The sequence below is a fragment of the Myotis nattereri genome (genome assembly GCF_964212035.1).
Source record: "Myotis nattereri genome assembly, chromosome: 4".
Taxonomy (NCBI): Eukaryota; Metazoa; Chordata; class Mammalia; order Chiroptera; family Vespertilionidae; genus Myotis; species Myotis nattereri.
Genome location: NC_138079.1, coordinates 21,954,744 through 21,977,345, shown reverse-complemented (window position 1 = coordinate 21,977,345; position 22,602 = coordinate 21,954,744). Strand labels below are relative to the sequence as shown.

At 35.0% G+C, this 22,602-nt stretch overlaps 1 protein-coding gene across 1 annotated transcript in view; it reads left to right on the top strand.

The window, feature by feature from the left end:
- The window catches only part of CDH9 (cadherin 9), a 94,110-nt gene extending 82,696 nt beyond the window's left edge, over positions 1-11,414 (top strand). The window contains exons 8-12 of the mRNA XM_081088633.1: positions 2,696-2,832; positions 3,307-3,428; positions 5,215-5,332; positions 5,432-5,683; positions 10,537-11,414. Of these exons, the coding sequence (XP_080944759.1) occupies positions 2,696-2,832; positions 3,307-3,428; positions 5,215-5,332; positions 5,432-5,683; positions 10,537-11,024 (1,117 nt within the window). The 3' untranslated portion in view covers positions 11,025-11,414. The remainder of the gene's footprint in view (positions 1-2,695; positions 2,833-3,306; positions 3,429-5,214; positions 5,333-5,431; positions 5,684-10,536) is intronic.
- The last annotated feature ends 11,188 nt before the right edge of the window (positions 11,415-22,602 follow it).

Below are 22,602 nucleotides of genomic sequence, written 5' to 3'. Positions count from 1 at the left end.
ATCTAGACTAATGAGAAATATTCATAGAACTCTGTGATAATGTCATCTCCTTTTCATTTGGAATAGATTAGATAGACAGATTGGAGGAAGATATTCAATTCAGCTCTATTCTTTGAATAGTCATTCAAAAGCAACGTTTTTACAACAGCCTCTCCACATTCATTTATGCTCATAAGTACTCTGTGCACACATGTTCTTATGTGTTCTCTTAAACATAATTCCTATTTATCTAATGCAATTGACTCTCTCAAGTTTAATATAACTGCTTAGTATTTCTCAAGTATTGTATGGGTGTATACCAGGGGTGGGCAAACTTTTTGACTCGAGGGCCACAATGGGTTCTTAAACTGGACCGGAGGGCCGGAACAAAAGCATGGATGGAGTGTTTGTGTTAACTAATATAAATTCAAAGTAAACATCATTACATAAAAGGGTACAGTCTTTTTTTTTTTTTTTAGTTTTATTCATTTAAAACGGGCCGTAGTTTGCCCACGGCTGGTCTATACTATAACAAGTAAATCAAGTGCAATTAAAAACTTACCTAAAGCTTCCACAAGGGCTCCTGAGTATAAATAATTAACAAAGTACACATAATCATAGAATTGTAATAATGGAAACAGCCAAAGATATCATACTAGTGACTCAGTGAACGATTCATGCACATTGAAAGGAAATTAATTAGAAGGTGGCCAGTGGGGTGGGACTGAGCAAGAAGGGCCAGACACACCCTGGAGCCAACCTCCCAGGGTCCCTCCCTGGTGTCTGCAGAGTGAGCAGGAGTCCCTACAGCAGGTGGGGTCCTTTATTGGCCTAGCTTGTGGGGGATCAGGCAGAAACTAGCTCTCCGACATCCCTTGAGGGATCCCAGAGTGCAAGAGGGCACTCTGCAAATTTTCTGTCATATAGGGAGTGGAACACAAATGCAAGTGTCCAGTAAACCAGATTCTGGGCCAACAGTTCAGCAGCAACAACATAACCCATGGCCGAAAGTGGAATCACATTGACCCATGAGGAACTGGGCTCCCTCCTCTCTGGTTTCAGTGTGCGTCACCCAAGAACCGACACTGCCTAGTCACTGTAGCTCAGCAGCTCCTGTGTTGAGTGTTTGCCCCCTGGTGGTCAGTGTGTGTCATAGTGACTGGTAGGACAGTGGAAGGGACACTTAGCATATTAGCCTTTTATATATATACTAGAGGCCCGTTGCACAAAAATTTGTGCACTCGGGGGTGGGGGGTCCCTCAGCCCGGCCTATGCCCTCTTGCAGTCTGGGACCCCTCGGAGGATGTCCATCTGCTGGCTTAGGCCCATTCCCTGGGGGATCAGCCCAAGCTGGCAGTCAGACATTCCTCTGGCAGCCTGGCAGCCCTCGGGAGATGTCCACTTGCCAGTGGGGAGGAGGCCTAAACTGCAGTCAGACATCCTTAGTGCTGCTGAGGAGGCGGGAGAGGCTCCCACCACCACCGCTGTACTGGCAGCCATCAGCCTGTATTGTGGCTGAGCAGAGCTAACCCTGTGGGAGCTAACTGACCACCAGGGGGCTGCTCCTGCATTGAGTGTCTGCCCCCTGGTGGTCAGTGTGTGTCATAGTGACCAGTCATTACCAGTCGTTCTGCTCTTAGGGTCAGTTTGCATATTACCCTTTTATTATATAGGATAGAGGCCTGGTGCATGGGTGGGGACCGGCTGGTTTGCCCTGAAGGGTGTCCCGGATCAGGCTGAGGGTCCCGCTGGGGTGCCTGGCCAGCCTGGGTGAGGGGCTGATGGCTGTTTGCAGCTGGTCACACCCCCTTCAGGGTGGGGGTCCCCACTGGGGTGCCTGTCCAGTCTGGGTGAGGAGCTGAGGGCCATTTTCAGGCTGGCCAAGCCCCCCGGCGATGGAAGCTCCCAGCCTCTCCTTTTTTTCTTTTTTCTTTTTTCTTCTGGGATTTATTTACCTTCTATAATTGAAACTTTGTACCCTTGAGAGGAGCTCAGAGCCAGCCAGGGCAGGCAGGAGGGAAGCAGGCAGTTGAAAGCAGGTATCTGGGGTTTATTTACCTTCTATAAGTGAAACTTTGTTGCTTTGAGTGGAGCTCAGAGCCAGCTAGGAAGCTTGGCTTCTTCCATCGTTGGGGCAACCACGCCTCCAGCTTGCTTCAGCTCCGTGACTGCTGGCCGCCATCTTGGTTGGATTAATTTGCATATAGTCACTCTGATTGGCTGGTGGCCGTGGTTTAAGGCATAGCGAAGGTACGGTCAATTTGCATGTTTGCCTTTTATTAGTGTAGATATATAGTCTAAATGACAGTTACTTTTTAAAATATATTCCCTTTAATAAGGTATTACAAATGTGTCCTTATCCCCCCCCACCCCCCCAATCCTGCCCTTACCCTCACTCTCATCCCCTGTTGTCTGCATCCATTGGTTATGCTTATATGCATGCTTACAAGTCCTTTGGTTGATCTCTCCCCCTTATCCCCACCCTCCCCTACTTTACCTCTGAGGTTTGAGCATCTGATCAATGCTTCTCTGTTCTGGATCTGTTTTTGTCTAAATGACAGTTACTTTTTAAAATAAAAATTCAAAACAGCTCTCAGCATTGCACTGACCATGTCTTGATCAGAACATTTTGTTAATTGGCTCTAACTTTAAGAAATACTAGATGAACTAATCATCTTCAAACAATGCTTGGATTCATGAGTCGCTTTTCTTTCAGATACTCTGTTGATCGGCACACCGATATGGACCGGATTTTCAGTATCCACCCAGAAAACGGCTCTATTTTCACTTTAAAACCCCTTGACCGGGAATCATCTCCATGGCACAACATCACCATTATAGCCACAGAAATAAGTGAGTTGAGCATGCATCCAATTTAACACAGTATTTTCACCAAAGTAGTAAAATAATGGCATTAAATAAACTATTTTTCTTGAGGGGAATGATTTCATCATTAGAAATTTCTTAGAGAAATGATTTAGAATGCCTGGATTTCATAATTGCTTTAATGATTATCAAATATTCATCTATTTTAAACTTGATTTTCTGCATACATTCCTTACTAGAAGATAGAAATATAATCTAACCTCATAAAATAAACAGTCTAAGAATATGATCTCTTACAAATAATGGCTTATTATCAATCATATTCTCCTATTTTATCATATTTTCCATCTGGACCATGTAAGAAAGCTGAGATATCCATCAGCAGTCCAATCAAGTAGTGAACACCACAGAAAAGATCTGTTGCTAAGTTACAAATAGTGAGAGTGGTATCACCGGTTCTCTGTGAATGAGACTGAAATCTTATATATGTTCTTGTTGCAGATAACTCAAAACAAAGTAGCTATGTTCCTGTCTTCATCAGAATTCTAGATATAAATGACCATGCTCCGGAATTTGCCATGTACTATGAAACATTTGTTTGTGAAAATGCAAAACCTGGGCAGGTAAACAAAGTTGTTATAAACTTTAAAAATACTGTTTCCTCTTCAAAAAAGCAGATGACTTTGCATTACTTGCACAAGTTTGTGGGTTTTTTTTCATGCAATCTATTGTCAGCCCTTCTTGTCACATTTTTATCTCCTTTTACCAAAAATGTCACAGTGATCTGAAAAAGATGACTCTTAAAATTGTTTTTATTATGGATTCCATGCTAAAATAAGAAAAGGTAATATATTTAAGCTATTGATTTGTATTCTCTCTTAAAATATGCTTAAACAATGGTCCATCTAATTTCAAAATCTCAGAGTCATATAATCAAAGGACCAATGTTGCTTACGATTAAAAATATTACTAAATTTTAAATAGTGTTCAGTTGTTCTGAAACCGGATATTGAGCAAGAATATTAAGACTTATGTACGTTTTTTCTGTGTAATGCTCTAGTCTACTAAAGAGAAACATTGGGTTCAGTTTGTATTAATAATCATGCACTTTGAGAACCATTACATAAAAAATACATAAGGCTACATGTCATTCTGTCAAAACGAAAGAAATTATGGTTAACATCAAAGTATAGAGGAAAACTATTGGATTAGTGAGTACCTAGAATAGGATGTTACCTGGAGGTGGCGCAACTATTTGTTTTTGTAGAGGAGATATTTGAAAGTAAGAATAATTAAATGACTGTGATTTCAAATCGCACAGATGGCATGCCCAGTACTAGAAAAACAGGCACCCCGATGTGTAGCTTAGTGACTTTTCTACCATACAGTGCTCAGTGGAACTTCTGTGCCCAATCTGTCCTTTGGTGCTCCAGTCATGCACTCCAGCACAGCCCTGACTTACAGGGAGCATAGCTAAGAAGTTCTGTACTTTCTCCACTTTGACATTGATTTTACAGAACTTTGGAATCATTTATTTGTATTATATCTTTTTAAACTTTTCAAATACCATTAAAAGAAAGCTAAATATAATCGTTGATTAACGAGAATAGATTGATCTAGAGACAAATGGTAGGGAAGGGGGGTTAGAGAGCAACCAAAGGACTTATATGCATGCATATCAGCATAACCAATGGACACAGACACTGGGGCGGTGGGGGCTTACCCAGGCTGGGAAGGGATGGGGGAGTGGGTCAATTGGGGGAAAAGGAGACATATGTAAAACTTTAGACAATAATAATAATAAAAAGAATACTTAAAAAAAGAAAGCTAAATAATTTGAATAAAATAGGCAGTAGGATTATAGTGATAGTGCCCCATAGCTTTGAAATGTTTTGACTTCTGATATTATATGACCTATTGCTCATTTTCCAAAACTATATTAATAGTGTTTTTAGTCTATAGAAGGTGGTTATACTAAGCACTTACTTTTTTTTTTTCAATGCATCTGTTCTCTGCCTTTGAAACCACCATTATGTAGTGTAGACAACAGATTGGTAACCAATTAATAACAAAAGAGACTGGTGCTTTCTAAAAATGTTCAAAGAGGATTGAGTTGGACTGATGACATTTTTCTTTAAGGTTGGGCACTGCACTGGCCAGGAATCAGACAATAATGCATAGAGATACCCTGTTAACGAATACTTGATGGAGACTTTTTATTCTTAACTGAATCAGCTGCATGAGCTAGAACCATAGAAAAACCTTGGCATAATTTTCTGAAGATTGTATTTTTTTGTTTGTTTCTTTAATTTCAGTGATATATTTAAAGCACAAACACTTATTAAAAAAAGCCCGGTAATAACAAGAGTTGCTTTTTGTTGGGCTTTATTTTAATGCCTTTTGTTGTAGTTGATTCAGACTGTCAGCGTCATGGACAAAGATGATCCTCCCCGAGGCCACAAATTCTTCTTTGAACCAGTGCCAGAGTTTCCCCTCAATCCAAACTTCACCATTGTCGATAACAAAGGTACAGAGCGCTTTTGAAAACAGAACATTATGAGACCTGAAGATGCAAAATTAAAAACTGATCTGACTTATTTTCTCTCCACCTTTTTCTCCCCCACAGATAACACAGCAGGGATCATGACTCGAAAAGATGGGTACAGCCGCCACAAAATGAGCACCTACCTACTCCCCATTTTAATCTTTGACAATGATTATCCGATTCAAAGCAGCACCGGCACACTCACCATCCGCGTGTGCGCCTGTGACCAGCAAGGAAACATGCAGTCGTGCAGCGCGCAGGCCTTGGTCCTGGCCGCGGGCCTGAGCACCGGCGCCCTGGTGGCCATCCTGCTCTGTGTCATCATACTGCTCGGTAAAGCTGCACCCCCAGGCTATCCAACTCCCACAGTTCTCTCCTCATTGCCCAGTGAGCCTGCCCTGAGACGCACTCTTCTCTATAGCTGAAGATTGAATATTTTAATTTTTTCTTTAATTGTCCTTTCAAGTAGAAAAGAAAAGGAGTGTCTGTGGGATAGGTCTAGCTTTCTAGAGATCAAAAACAAGGATAAAATAGCTAATGGCATATTATATGTATTGGTTCTTTTATCTTACACTGTTTAGTGCTAAACAGAGTCAGTGTCCTAATGAGTTTTAATATAAGAATTGATTAAATCAGTGGTTCTCAACCTGTGGGTCGCGATCCCTTTGGGGGGTCAAACAACTTTTTCACAGGGGTTGCCTAAAACCATTGGAAAACACATATATAATTACATATTGTTTTTGTGATTAATCACTATGCTTTAATTATGTTCAATTTGTAACAATGAAATTGGGGGTCACCACAACATGAGGAACTGTATTAAAGGGTCATGGCATTAGGAAGGTTGAGAACCACTGGATTAAATTGTTACATCAACTCTGTAAAATAAATACTTGTATTCTTCTACAGAAAGCTTAAATCACTTACACAAAGTCATTCATTTAGAAAGCGTTTAAACCACCATTAAAAAGCCAGATTATTTGAATTCCGAATTCTCCTTTCTAAATATTACAAACGGTTAGAACCAAAGAGTGCCTTTACGAATAGCATTACTAACAAATACTAAGTTATGCATATCAGACAGCAAAGGTATTTAAGTTGTCACAATAAGATAATTATTTTTTTCCCAAAAAATGTATTACATGTTGGTGAAATACACCAACTTAAAAGCTTATGTTCATTTTTAAAAATATCACTATGGAATATCTAGTCCTGCAAAGTTTTCTAAATAAAGTCATACTTCCAATATCAAATGTTTTATTTGAGCATGCCCTAACAGGACAACGATTTAATTCAATTAAACAGTTGTTCCACTGTAAAACATTACCCCAAAATTGTTTCCAACAAATATTCATCCAAAATGCTTGTGCTTAGGGCAGGATAGCTAGCCAAATTTATGTTCCAGTGCCCATATGTGCTGGCTCCTTTTCATTGCAAATCCTTTCAAACTATCTGGATGAAATCCCTTTGGCCAGATATCCTTGCAGGACTTCAGTGGGGGATTGATGAAAGTGAAGGGAAACCATTATTTTTCAGTTAAAATGATCCAACTATTTAGAAAAACAGTTTCTCAGGGTGCTAGAACATACACACTACTACCATCTCTATCAGCCTTTGCATCTCCACCTGCTGCTGGATAGTTCAGCTCTTCTGTAAAATATTTTTTGTATCCCCCATGGAGAGGACATGTTGGCTTACCCTTTGAGCAAAGTGCTACTTTTATGCTTTTCATGTTGTTTTATTTGTTCAGATAGTTCTACTTCCCTAGTTAAGAACGTGGAACCATGTATATTTCAAACTTGATTTTTTTATTCTTATGTTAATACTAGAGGCCTAATTCACAAAGATTTGTGCAAGAATGGGCCTTCCTTCCTCTGGCTGCCGGCACCACCTTTCGCTTGGCCGGACCTGCCTTTCTGCCTTTGCTCAGGCCTAGAGCTGCCTTTCCGCCTTCCCACACTGCCCAGAAGCCAGGAGCGGCTGGGGCGGTGTGGAACGCCTATGCCGTCACCATGGCGACAATGCAAACGTCCCGCCTTGCCCCCCGCCACTTGGTGCCTGAGTATGCAAATTAACCCACCAGCTTTGTTGGGTTAATTTGCATACTCACTTCTGATTGGCTGGTGGGCATCACGAAGGTACAGTCAATTTGCATCTTTCTATTTTATTAGTGTAGATAATACACAGACATACATAAAGACATGCATGCATAGGAGAGGGAATAAAAGCACTCCCCAAGTAGGTTTAGATCAGCCGTGGGCAAACTACAGCCCGAGGGCCGGATCCGGCCCATTTGAAATGAATAAAACTATTGAAAAAAAAGACCGTACCCTTTTATGTAATGATGTTTACTTTGAATTTATATTAGTTCACACAAACACTCCATCCATTCTTTTGTTCTGACCCTCCGGTCCAGTTTAAGAACCCATTGTGGCCCTCGAGTCAAAAAGTTTGCCCACCCCTGGTTTAGATATTACAGCATTATCAAACTGAGCACCAGGGCCCTGGTTGCCATCCTGCTCTGTGTCATCATATGGCTCAAACTAAACTGCATCATAGTTTCCTCTGCAGAAATCCCTGAAACTTCTTTCATTTTGAAAAGCTGGCCACCTTTCTTTCCTGAGGAATATACTAGTAGAAGGCACACTCTTATGCTCGTCTTCCCAACTTATTGCCTAAATACGGAGTGATTTTTTTATTATTTTAATAAGAAATGGTTAGAACCAGATCCTAAAATCTCAGAAGGTTTCATTATCCAAGTCCCAATGCAGTGTTGCTGCTGTTTTGAGGTTGTATACAGAGCTACTACACTACAGTTAAGAGTCTGCCCTTTGCCACAGTGATAGAGCCTGGGCAAAGGCATTTCAGACAAACCCTGTTACAGTTGGAAGAAAGGCATTTCTTAGTTTATATCCATGTTGTAAGGCTAAGTAGGGGATAAACACCTAGAGCAGGATTGTTTATTTTTTTAATCTTTTTAGTTCCAAGAACACCTTTGGCAGTCAGGTAAAGCTTATAGATCTATTTAGAATAATAATTTAAATTTATAGAAATGGAAAATATAAGACAAAACACATATATTTGTCAATTGAACAAAAAACAGCAAAATGTTCTTGGTTATTGTTATATTGCCTTGTGGTACAAGTCTAATGATCATTTGAGATATGCTGTAAATATAATGCAATATAAAATAAGTGATTTCTACTGATTTAATAGTCACAGATACAGCTACTATCACTATAGATTATGCTAAAATTCATAATAGAAAGAAGTGCTAAATTCCAGTTATACTTTAGTGAAAATAATGATACACTTCTTTTCAGTCCCTAATCTTAGCTTCTCTGCATTCCATCCATATACCCCAGCTTAGTAGCCTCAGTCTAGGGAAAGAAGCAGATACTTGTGACCTGGCAGAGGACAAAACACTCAGAATAGGTCCAAGGACCATTGGTGAGAATCAGTAAACATTAAATTAGCTAATAAACCTTTCAAATAATTTGACTATATCATTGTGCTTTTATTTATAAAAAGTAGAAAGTTATAAATTAATGCATTGAATATTAAGTTTAGAAAGAACCTTTTTTTCCTACTGCACAGTTCGCTAGAGTACAGTTATATCTCATTTTTACTGAACAGTCTCCAAGATGATTCCGGATGTAGCTGAGCACTTAAAGCCCATTCTGTGGGGGTTAACTAAAGATACTTCTAATGATTTTTAAAAAATTATTTCTCCCAATAAGTAGGAGCTGCGGAATGTGTGTTGGCTAATATGACAATAACATTGCTCAAGTTTTTAAGGAGTTATAAAGGCCTCAAGAGCCAATGTGAAGAATGATCCCAATTAAATGAGTGCCCTTTGTACAATCTTGAAAAAAAGATTGAGAAAAAAAATAGATATTTTTGAGGCAAAATTTCCTTATTTTTCAGTGACACATGAATAGTATTGACAAAACATTTAGCTGCCCTAAAGTAAATGACCCATTCGTTATTTTTTCAGGCAATTTGTAAATGTGCTTTTGGGAAATTTTCATTATTCTTAATTTTTCATTATGTATAAAATCAGCGATGTGGTCCATTTTCAATAGAAAATTTATAGTTGCAAACAATGTGTTTTTTCTTGTGTTTAAAATGTATTTTAATTACATAATGTATTTATTTTGCATTTGTTCATTATAAAATGAATATATTAAATTAAGTAATATAATAAAAAATAAGAAAGTATAACATATGTGGGAATATTTACAGTTAAGTTGATACTATAGGTGTATATAGGTACATGTATAGGTAATGATATAGGTAATAAACAAAAAACAACGCAGAGATTACAAGTAGTACAATTAACATTTTCACCAAAGAGCTTGACTGCAGCTGTGAAAGTCAAGGAAGTCCTCAGTAACAAGATATTATCTGAGACATCTTGTAAGATGAGTATAAGCTTAAAATGTGTTTGTATTTTATATTGTTATATTTCAGGTCTTAAGCAGGCTTTCAAAACCAGATCAATAAAGGAGTCTAAAAAAACATATATGCACTATGGGAAGGAATGAGATCGGTAGCATATCCATATTTATGTGTATATATATGTTGTATATCTGTTATATGTTGTATATATGCTGTATATATTTATGCATACATATACCTATGTACTATATAGACATGTAACAGATGTATAGAATGCACATATCTGCATATATGAGCATATATGTTTTACATATATTCCCTTGAGTTATTAAGAAAATATTAAATTGGTGTTCAGTTTTTCTTGGCATAATAATTACTGTAGCTTTAAATTTTTAGTATATTTAAACACACTATCATTTTGGAGGAATGAAATATTAAATATTTACAATTGGCTAAATGCATTAGCTGTAATTGAATAAAGCTTTTTCAATATCAGGGCTCCATAGAAGAGTGAATATTGAAAGTAGATTAATGAAACTACAATATTTACTTCTTTATCATTTCACTGTATCTAGTCATTGGCCCAAAGACCCTATATTTGCATATGATACTTTTTTTTTTTATCCGATCTTAGCACTTCTCACACCACACAAACGTCATTCACAGAAGTATGCTATATTTAATTTAAATCTGAATTATGGATCTCACTGTATATATATTTCATATTCTCTCTCTCTCTCTCTCTCTCTCTCTCTCTCTCTCTCTCTCTCTCTCTCTCTCAATAGTTTTAGTTGTGCTGTTTGCTGCATTGAAGAGGCAGAGGAAAAAGGAACCTCTGATCATTTCAAAGGACGATGTCCGGGACAACATCGTGACCTACAATGACGAAGGCGGCGGGGAAGAAGACACACAAGCTTTTGATATTGGCACGTTAAGGAACCCAGAAGCAAGAGAAGACAGTAAACTGAGAAGGGATGTAATGCCAGAAGCGATTTTTCAGATCAGGAGGACTGTGCCTCTGTGGGAAAATATTGATGTACAAGATTTTATCCATCGAAGATTAAAAGAAAATGACTCAGACCCCAGCGCGCCTCCTTACGATTCACTGGCTACATACGCCTATGAAGGGAATGACTCCATAGCGGACTCACTCAGCTCTTTAGAATCGCTCACCGCAGATTGTAACCAAGATTATGATTACCTCAGCGACTGGGGACCTCGCTTTAAAAAACTGGCCGATATGTATGGGGGTGATGAGAGTGACCGAGAATAGAGTATTGTATGACTTGGCCCATGTTAGTGGAAGTACTCTGTGTTACTGGATTGAGTGGCCTATATTCTCTTCCTTGAAGGAACATTTTAAAAAAAATCAAAATTACAAACAATACGTAGGTGTTGTCTTAGTAAGGGTTTGCTTAATCAGTAAGTTTCTGTGAATGAATATGAATGACATAGATTTTTTTTAAAGTAATAATATAATAACCACTTCACCCTCTTTGCCTAACAATCTATGAAGGAAAGTATATCACATCAATAATCAACAAAAATACATAAAGGCTTTTTGTGCCTTTCCTTAGATATAATAACTTTATAAATGTTTTCTTAACCGACTTAAAGTCACCTTTACTATTAAATGAATCATTGTGCAACTGCTTTGTAAATTAAAATGGAAAAACATATCCCTAAAGAAATAGGAATGCCTATTACTGACATATTTATTTAGTTGAAGAATGTATGGGTGTTAATTTATTCATATTTTTATAAATGTATATTTATATTTTTGTATTTTTATGAAATAAACTAGTATTTATAAAAATAAATTTCATTTTATGTAATTCTTAGAAGCTGTTCTGATTTACTTATAATAGAAAATGTTTACATATTTAAAACTAAAATATGGTTTACTCAGGGAAAAAGCAGTTAGCTATGTTATTATATGTGATTTGGAACTATGAATGAGCATTAGTATAAATTGTGAAAATCTATTTTGACCTTTTAAAAATGGACAACTGTTTATTGAGCCACTGGTACCTACCCATCAATAGGATATGAGACACATTTGGAATATAAAATATAAATATAATTGTGAATGATTAACTTTGTTTGTTTCTACAGTTCTTTACTATGGAATCAACCAGTGAATTTGCAGAGTAATTCTGGCAGTATTGTTATGTAGATGAAGAAAAATATCTGAAGCACTCTTCCTCCATCAATAGTAGTTTTCAGAATGAGAGATAATAGTTCTGATTTTTTTCTTCATGATTAGACAATTCATGGAATATAACTTGGGTAACATTTAAAGTATGTGTCAATAAACTAGAGAAGTTTTTTAATTGATCCTTTTATTGAGAAGTTGCAAAGTCATTGTATTTGAGTAAATCTTGGAAGACCTAGTGACATGTAGACTGAACTCAAGAAATCTTAAGGAATATGAAATTTTACTAATTATTGGATTGTCCAGAAAACAGAACATAGATCATCCTCACACACAGGAAAGAAGGAAGAGATGGAGAATTGTGCATAATAATTTCTAATTATTGAAAGAATGACATGAAAACTTGCCCTGGTTTGGCCTGGAGAATAAATCCTAATCAAAATGATAGAAATTTCACAGGGAGATCACTTCTTATTCATTTTCTGAGAAAATAATTATCCTTTTGTTTTTCTTTTATTACTTATTCTTTAAGGAGGAAAATGTCATGCGCAGAATAATTCCTAGGTGAAATTTATACAGAAATTTAACATCAAACAGTCTGTTACCAAGACCTTTAAAAAGCATATTCCTACTAAATCATAAAGAGGCACTTTTGTGTTCTGTTATATTACTGTACAGTAAAAGTTTTGAAAACTAAGACTATTTTAATACCTTTATGACCAATAGCTAACACACTGAAGATTTAATTTAATGCAAAGAAGAAAACATATTGGGCATTTAAGAATTTTTTTTCCCTAATCATAGAATGTCTCAGAAAACAGAACGTGTTTAGTTTTAGTTTAGAAAGCCTTAGTTTATACCTAAGAAAGTAATTCCTTTCCCCACTGCTAGAGCTCTGTCAGCATGAATCAAATATTTGAAGAGGAACCATGGTAGTTAGAAAAAAATAGATTATATATCTATTAATACCTCTTATAATCCCTTAATTCTATAATCACTAGGAAGATAAGTGAAAATAAGTAAACAGATTCTAAGGAAGTCTATAATGACTACATATATAATAGTTGGTTGATAAAGAAGAAATGATGTCAAGTCAGAAATGGAGAAATTGACAGTTGCATCCTTTGCCTGTTTGGTTTTGCCATGCTTTAAATACTGAACATACCACAGAAAACCAAGCTATCTATAAGTTTATGTCTGTAGTTGCTTTGATAAAATAATATTTTACCAGATATTAGATAGAATTTTTAAACTCCATTTTGAAAACTGTTAATTTGACTACCATTTTTCAATCCAATAATGAAGTTAGATTCACAGTTCTCCCTTTTCTTGATCTGGAAATGACTGATTATTGGGACAGAAGAAAGATGTTTCATATTTAGTAGGAATATTTAATAATTATTTTGCTATTAATTAGAAGATCTCATTTTATCAATAAAATTCCAGATCTAGGTAGTATTAATACTTCCTATAATTTTCCAATAATGTAGGGAATTCCTATTGTGGGGAATATATAATTCTAAGAATAAATATAGGTTGATAATAGTTTATATGAAATAGAAACACCTACTCTTCACGTCTCTCTCGTCAAACATCAAAGCACAGACAATGGGTCTTATCTGACTTGCTATGTTTGTTGTTGTTTGACAAAATAGTGTTAAAAACTGGGACTGAAAAAGCACCATGTTATTGCCAGAATTTTACCTCTAAATAAACCCTCTGGATTTTTTTTGAAAAAATCTATTAGTGAGCTAAAGCCATTTTTCCCTTATATTTATGTCACTCAGTTAATTTCATAAGTTGCCAGCTCATGTGCGACACTGTTCTTTTAGACAGTTATTGTTGTTTCTAAACATATAATTATCTAATTTGGATAGCAGTCATTTTCAATAATATATTATGAATGACTTTCACAAATATGTGGCTTTGTTTTGACTATAATTAATTTTAATATTATCAAAGTTAACTATGCTACGGTTTATGGTTTTCCTGCTATTATTTGCTTGGTTTTCTATGTGCCCATATTATTAATTCGGCTCAAACACTTTGTCAATCATCAAATTTTCTTTCAAGATTCTCAAGCACAAAAAAAGGAGTGAGCCAATCTCATCTCCTTGAAGAAATCTTATCCACAGTCACTGAACCGCTCCAGTGGGATGGACTAATTGCCCTCTATTCCAGGTGCATCCTGGCGCCTCCTCCCGCAATCACCCAGGCCATTCCCTGGATCCTCCTTCCGAGTTGCAGTCCTGAGTCCCGTAGCTCATGTCAAGCACTTTCCGTTTGCTTTCCTTGTTCCCCCTCCCCATTATATTGAACCTAATTTGATCTACATATCTCCCAAATGACATTGCTTATCTGTGTCTAATATAATAGTTCCATTATGTTTTAAACAAAAAATATTCCTTAATAATCAATCCGTTTATTTTTATTTTTTCTCTAGATGTATTTGTTACCCTGAAGTTTCATTAGTATTTCTGAAGTGTTTAACTTCTTCGTGACCAGAAATTTATCTTTTAGACACTTAATTGTTTAATTTTTATGACCTGCCTGCTCCTCATAGTCATTAGGCATTTGAGTTTGTAAGTCCTATTATACAACACCGGCCAGAACTCTAAAAATTTATGAATGCTATTATTAATAAATCTATTTTTATTTTTAATTACTATGTTTAGTATATAATTATTACTGATACTAATCACTTCATACATATGGGATATAAGAAAATATATTTTTAAGTTATCATATTCTTGAGAGGAATGTAAACATTCAGATCAGCTTTTGCCTGTTTCACTATACCCACAAAATACTACTTTTCAGTGTATAGCATCCTAGAAAATTTATTTACTATCTTTTGTATATTTGAAAATGCATTTCTCACATTTACTTGATAATCAGCTACAACATTATTTATATGATAGCAATTAAAAACAAATCAAGTATACAATGCCTATGTTTATTAGATTTAAATTATAATTACCAGAGGATGCAATATTTATAGCCACTCTTTAATACTTACTTTTTATGAATGCCTCAGTTGTGTGATAGATTTCAAAATTTAATTTTTATAGAAAATATTGGTACTTTATTCAGTGCAGGAATAGTATACTAAGAAAATTATGATTTTAATAAAAAGTATTGTTTTGCATTATATATTATAATTCAAATTATAATTTATTATAATTATACTAGAGGCCCAGTGCATGAAATTCCTGCATGGGGGGGGGTCTCCCTCAGCCTGGCCTGCACCCTTTCTAATCCAGGACCCCTCGGGGGATGTCCGACTGCCTCTCGCAATCCGGGACTGCTGGCTCCTAACCACTCACCTGCCTGCCTGCCTGATCGCTCCTAACTGTTCCCTTGCTGGCCTGATCACCCCTAACCACCTCTGCCTCGCCCCACACTCAGGACCCAGGATTCCCTCCTCTAGCCAGTTGCAGTCACCTGGAACCCGGGCTTCCCTCCCTCTGGCCAGCCGCAGGAGCCCAGGACCCAGGCCGGCTTCACCTGGGCCGGCTGCAGCCACGGGCGCCCGGGACCATGGGGTGGGCAGCTTGTCCCTCTCCCAGAGTGCAGCCCCAGCCACTGGTACCCGGGACCGCTGGGCAGGCGGCTTGTGTCTCTCCTGGGCTGCAGGTTCAGCTGCTGGCACCCGGGACCACAGGGGGTGCGGCTTGTCCTTCTCCCGGGCCGCAGCCTGGCTGGTCCCCATTCCTCTCTCATGAGCTCATTTGTGCATAGCTGGTCCCCATTCCTCTCTCCCCAGTGTTGAGTGTCTGAGCTGTTACAGCGTGATGGCATGATGGCGTGATAACCATTTGCATATTAGCTCTTTATTATATAGGAAACTATAATTATTCAGTATATTATATTAACAAATGTATTTTATTGAAAGGATTTTATATAAGTTAATGATTAATTGCTTTATTAAATTTGTAAAATCCTTATTAAATGCTAAAATGTGTGAGAGGCTAGTTGAAAAAAAAATAGTACAATGCTGAACCCATTTCTTTTAAGAGTTTAGAATTTAGTTCAATAGATAAAAGAAAAAACAGGTAACTAAATGGTAAAGTGGCATCTGATTAGGGATTTGAAATTATATTAAGGTCAAAAAGGTAAGAAATATTTTTGGCTTCACATGTGTTTTACAATTATATCTTTTAAAACTAGATGAGCCCTGGCCAGGTAGCTCAGCTGTATGGAGTATAATCCTGATGTCCCAGGTCAGGGTACATACAAGGACAACCAATGAATGCATAGTAAGTAGAACAACAAATAGATGTTTCTCTCTCTCTCTCTCTCTCTCTCTCTTTTTCTCTTTCTCTCACCTTCTTTCTCTCTCTCCCCTCTTCTCTGTCTAAATCAATCAATAAAAATTTTTAAAAATGAATGTGAATTTTTGTATCTAGTAAAAATAAATCATATTCAAATAAAATATGGTAATAAATTATTCATACTTAAACTCAGCCAATTTTAATATTAAAATTTGAGGTCAATGAATAAAATGTATGGCTTTTTTGGTCATGTGTACTGAATTAAATCAAAGTGTACCTAGGACCAGGGAGGCATTTTGATGGCCTTCCCATCGGTCCCCTACCAGCGCTTTCTCCCATGTGTTTTTTAATTTGTCAAAAAGAAAACATTTTCTCAAGTACTGATATAACTTTTCAGTGATTGAAAACTTTATCTATGGCCAAAGGTAAAATTAGGAAAACATTGCATTAAACAGAAGTTCATATATTGATTCCCAGTCATGGATTTCATCTATTTAATAATATATAGTTTTAAAATGTAGAGGATTGTGCATTCATGTTATCTGAATGTATTTTTGTACTCAGGTTTTAATTTTTATAGAAAAAAAAACATACTTTGAATTACAACTTAGCCAATCAATGGGAATAAGCTATTTGTGAAGCTTACAGTATTCTAAATATCCCACAGTTTCCTGTTTAATGGTAGATTCCTACATTGATAGCATCATACTATTACATTGCCTAACTTATAAAAATGTAGCTAACACATTCACATGTGTTTTAGTTTCAGAAATGTTGATGTATTTGCTAAATGATATAAAACATCTTATCAAGAAATAATCATGTAATATGATTGAATTCTTACTTAGGTATTATTTATTGAGTTATAATAACCTAATGAAATGATGGAAATTTTGATCTTGTGCCACTAAATAAGATGATATACTTGCTCTGAATAGAAGTGTTGATCTAAGCATTGGTTAATAAAATAGCAGGGACGTTATTTCCATTTCATGGTGTGTAAAATTAATTTCTTAACCTTCCAGCTATAATGAAAGATCATATTATGCATTTTCATTATTAATCTACTCTTCATACTTATTATGAAATTATATTAAACATTCTCAACCAACCTTTACTCATTAAAACTTTAATGCAATAACCATCAGTTTTACTCACTGAATAACAAATAATTTAGGAGCAATGTTAAAATATATTTAAATGCAAGTTTGTTAAATAAAATGGTGATCTGAATTGCATTCAAAAAATATTTTATTTAAAATTCTACTCCAATGCAGTTGAAACTAATAGAACTAAACTGCTTGCTTTTAGCTTATACATGACAAATTAATTAGCATATTTATTGTTATTTTCAGCTGCTTATCAAAATATGTTCCATTTATTCTTTAAATACTGTATTCATCTTCCTTTTACAAATATATATTCACGCCCCTGTCAATATAAGTCTATTAATAAAATAATGCAGTGTTTCAAAAGAAAGATAAACAAACACTACTTAATTTTAGGCATCTATTTTTTATAAATTCCTGCATATGTGGCAAAAACACCTTTGAGAATTAGGATCACAGATGTGAACTAAAGATTAAGAGGAAATTCTGTTCATCTTTGAGAGAAAAAATCCTCTTACAAATTTTTATGAAGAGTCCAAGAGGAAAAGCGGTAAATGTAAGTGATCAAAAAGAAGAGCCCCAAGCTAAAATTTATGTTACAAATCTCAAAGGGTAGTGCAATTTCAATATTTTTTAAAAGTAGAATTATTTTATGAGGATAAAAGGAGAAAGTTCATCTTTAGTCTTCTTTGATTTATGAGGAAGAGGATATAACCTCATCAAAATTTAATTTAAAATTAAATCTGAGCAAGAATAAAATCAACCATACAAACAAGTTAAGTCCTAATCCACTGAGAGCAAAATATAATGATTTAAGGACTAATATGCTCATATAAAAGTTCTAATGTGCGCTTATAGTATTCAGCATATTTTGAGACAGTGTCCTTTATGAATACAAAGCCTTGCAATGAATATTGACAGAAGAGGAAAACACACATGCACACACACAAAACAACAAAACGAAGGACAGGTACCCTTCCATGAATTATGGTGTTTATCATACATAAATAATTTTTTTACCATTTCCACTTTTAGAGTTGCCATGTGTTCAATTTCATTAGTTTATTCAGTAATATAGTAATATACGGGGGGGGGGGAGAGTATGCACAGTTATCTGTATAGAAAGCAATATAATAATTAATAAATAATAAAAGAATAAAATATTTCACATATTCACAATTGTCAACCTACTTTTACCCCACTTTGTACATAACCAAAGGAGAAATCTTCAATTTGGAAACTGTTTGTAACAGAAAGGAACATGCACATGCATAAAATGTAATTCTATCAAGTACAGTGGTACAAAATGAATTCTGTAATAAAAATACTAGTAAAACTTCTTAGACACTTATTTCCTTAGAACAAATATAAGATTTCCAGTGGGAAAAGAACCAAGTCTATACAAACAAATGTAAATATATATATATATATATATATATATGTGTGTGTGTGTGTGTGTGTGTGTGTGTGTGTGTATACACACCACGTGGGCAGTATCTATCTATATATATATATATATATATATATATATATATATATATATATATATATTGCATTTTTTCATATTCTGGTTAGCATCTAATAGGTAGTTTCAGAGGAAAATTTTTAAAAAGTATTTATAAACATAGCACAAAAATCACTGTCAAGGCTGTTGTGCTAAAATGATTTCCATATAAAAATGGAGACAATCATATGGACACAATGTTTAATGGCTTTGTCTCCTACAAGTGACAAATAAAGGTTCAGAAATAAAGTTTGAAATAGGGTCTTCTTCATGCGCATGCTCAGTCAGATTGGAAGAGACAGTCATGCTCATTCTACCCCTGGAGTGTGAATACAAATTCTGTCCTAAAACCTGGAAACAAACTCAAACACAGTGCTTTGTACAAACAACAACAACAACATCAAAAACAACCTGGTTTAATACATACCTTGCAGCTCTTCAATCAGCAGATCACTCAGTTGACTGAAAGGCATCTCCTAAGAATCTCTGAACGGGCTAAATGGCTGTGTCAATTCTTTCCAAAAGACCCAACCCCAGTACTCATTCTTATAACTCACAGCAGACAGTGTCTTCTATCAGAGGCTTTAAAATTATCATATCAATCATAAATCAAAGAATAATGTTAATAAAACATTATTTCAAATTATTTTTGAAAGATATTAACAAAATAATCAATCTGTATAAATGCTAAGATTTCAATTTTCAAAAGAAATTTTAAAATATAATTTATTCTCAAGTCTATATGTCTGTGATGGAATTACAATTTTCTAGATCAGTGGCAACAACATTCTGATTAATCAAAAACACATAAGAATGAAAATAACCTACATGGGTAGAAGTCGATTATTATAAAACAGGCTGAAGGTCAAGCTATGATTATACAATTATTCCATACTCCAAAAATATATATACTACACCAAAACCAAAAAGATTACTAGACTTTACCATTATGCAATAACTTGTTGGTGTTAATAAACCTGTAAACATGTAAAGGCACTGGGTTCTTAAAGGTTGAGGTTAATAAATTCTCAGGAAATGTGATCTTTTTTATAATTTAGTTTGGTTTTGTACTTAATTCATCTAAGCACTGTTTCAGTTGAATACATGAGAGAAAAGACTCCCATATGTTTAAAATAAGTGATTCCTATTTCTTTTAAACAGTAATAGACTGTTTTTAAAATACATTGATTGACAGCAAAATAGGGACATATGTGAAGTTCAAAAGTCAACTGTATTAATATCCTGGGTAATGTATACATTTCTTTGTCTTTCAAAACTTAACACATTAGATCCCTCTAATATAAGCTTTAAGCTTCACTTTCATTCATCTCCCCAACTAAAGTGGTAGCACCAAGAGAACACAAACCAAATCCTACTTATTCACTTATCCTTAGCACAAAGCACATGCAACACTCAGGAATTATTTAATACATATTTGTTGATTACCTGAATGAAGATATTTGGGATGAAGATGCCTTGTCTTCAAAGAGTAGAGCAGACTGGATGAACCTTACCTTATAGAAGTCAGAGGGTACTCAACATGATTCTATAAAGAGAAAATTAAATAAGAGATAGCAATCTTTCCAAAGGGGTTGTCTTAACTAAAAAGACTTATTGAATAATAATAATCAAGTCAAAGATTACTTGCTTGTCTTTTGTCAGTGAGATAATTAACAGAAAGACAGTGAGTGTAAAAGATTCTGTGAAGACCTTTTTCAGCAACTGTGCTTACAGGATTAGTAACCAATGTCTGAAAGAAGTATTGCTATTCTGGGGCATGATGGCAAAAAATAATTCATTTCAATGAAGAAGGTATTTGGAGGAGACCATGTTTCTGAGAGGTTCCTGAGTGGCAGCCCTGTTAAAAGTCTATTTAAGGAAGAAAGATGTGAATAATTGATCACAGAGAAAATGGCTTACTTGATTTTATATCTAAAGAAAACTATTTCTTAAATCACTAGGATGAATCACCAGTTGGCATTCATTGCAGTTATATACTGAGAGCAGATGGAACATAAAGTGGTATAAAACATGACTGAGAAAACAAGCATTTTAAAAGTTAATGAAAGAAAAAAAAAACCAAGTTTAAAGTATTCCTAGTGAATGTTAATGCAATTATAGCGCAAAGAGAATCCCTATAATTTCCATGATTATCCTAAGGGTAAGTAATAATAGTAGTAATAATAATACTAGTAAATATCATTTTTCTAAGCAGTATCTTAAGCATGTTAAGCATATCATATTACCTGATCCTAAAATAACACTTGAGAGGTGTGCTTTTATTGATGCTAGTTTGTTGATAAGATAAATAAGTCTCAGGGGTTAAATAAACCATAGGGAGTAGAAGATCCAACATTCAGATTAAACAGATTCATCCCAATCTGTTAGTTCACAGACTCTACTGTATCAAATACATTAAACCATACTTGGAGTACTACCTTGTTGAATTTAAAAATTAGTAAATGGTGTAAGAATATTTTGGTGTAATGCCTTGAGTTTTATTAACTCATAAAAGAATGCAGTGCTTACTAGCTACTGGGCACTTTGGGCATTAGAGAAACAACAGACAACAGTAAACAAAAGAGACAACATAAACTTTCTTTTTCTTTACTTTACCTCAAGGTACTTATTGTTTTAGTGTACAGTATTTAGTATTAGTTATTGAGCATTTACTATAGCTGTGCTACTTTTCTAAGCTCTTTAAAGCTATTAATTGATTTAATCTAATATTGAGGTAGAACTATTGTTTCATGCATTTCTGATACGAATAAATAAACACAAAGGTATTGAATAATTTGCTTAAGTTCTCACAGTTAATAAATAATAAAGCTGGAAATAATCCCCACGGAATCAGCCTCTAAATTCTGTCCATGCAACCACTATATAATAAGCCAGGGATATTTTATCAGATAGCTTTCATTATGAGCTTCTAAACTGCTTATTTTAGTCAACCCCCAAATCTGCTTCATTAAGGATAAATTAAATAATAGAGTCTAAAGATGGAAAAACTTTTTGAATAAGTTAAATACTATAGTTTATAATAGGAGATAAGCCAGCTTTCAATATCAGCCAGAATTTGTAAAGATGGAGATCAGAAAGAAAGAGCCATACCTCTATGGAGCAGAACTGTCAGCCAACTGTAATACTGACCTGAATTTAGTGCCAAAAGAGAAAGAAGTCTTTTTTTTTTTTTTTAGTAACCAAATTATTATTGTATCTCTCTGTTACAGACTAACTTCACCATGACAAAAAAGATGATTATTAAATAATTTAATTCAAATACACTCTTTAGAAAAAAGTATAATTAACAGTACCCAAGAAATCATGTATTTAGACGAAAAAACTGAATTTAGCTTATGTATTAGATGTCTTCCAAATACAGAAGGGTAGCAATTTTAGATTTGCGAACAATTCCCAACTGTTATCTTTAGGAGAACTGGAATCCTCGTGCCATTTAGACAAAATATCCCATACTTAGCAAGTTTTATCTGGACATTCGGCCAAGGCTATTTCTCAGCCTATGTCATTTATATGAAGATCAGAATAAGGACTAGCACTTTTACTGAGGTTTTCTTAGGGCACTTTTTAATTTATAAATATTAAATGTCATTTATATCATTCTGATTTTGATTCAAACTAAGAGCACTCATTAAATTTGCCAAGCTGAGAAAAGAATTAAGATCAATTATTGTAGATACTTCCAATAATCTGTTCTTATTGTAAATTTGTTCACTATCAAAGGTATTTTTAAGCATAAGTATTTCATGAACAACTTGTAAGTTTTCAGTATTACATCAAATGAGATTTAA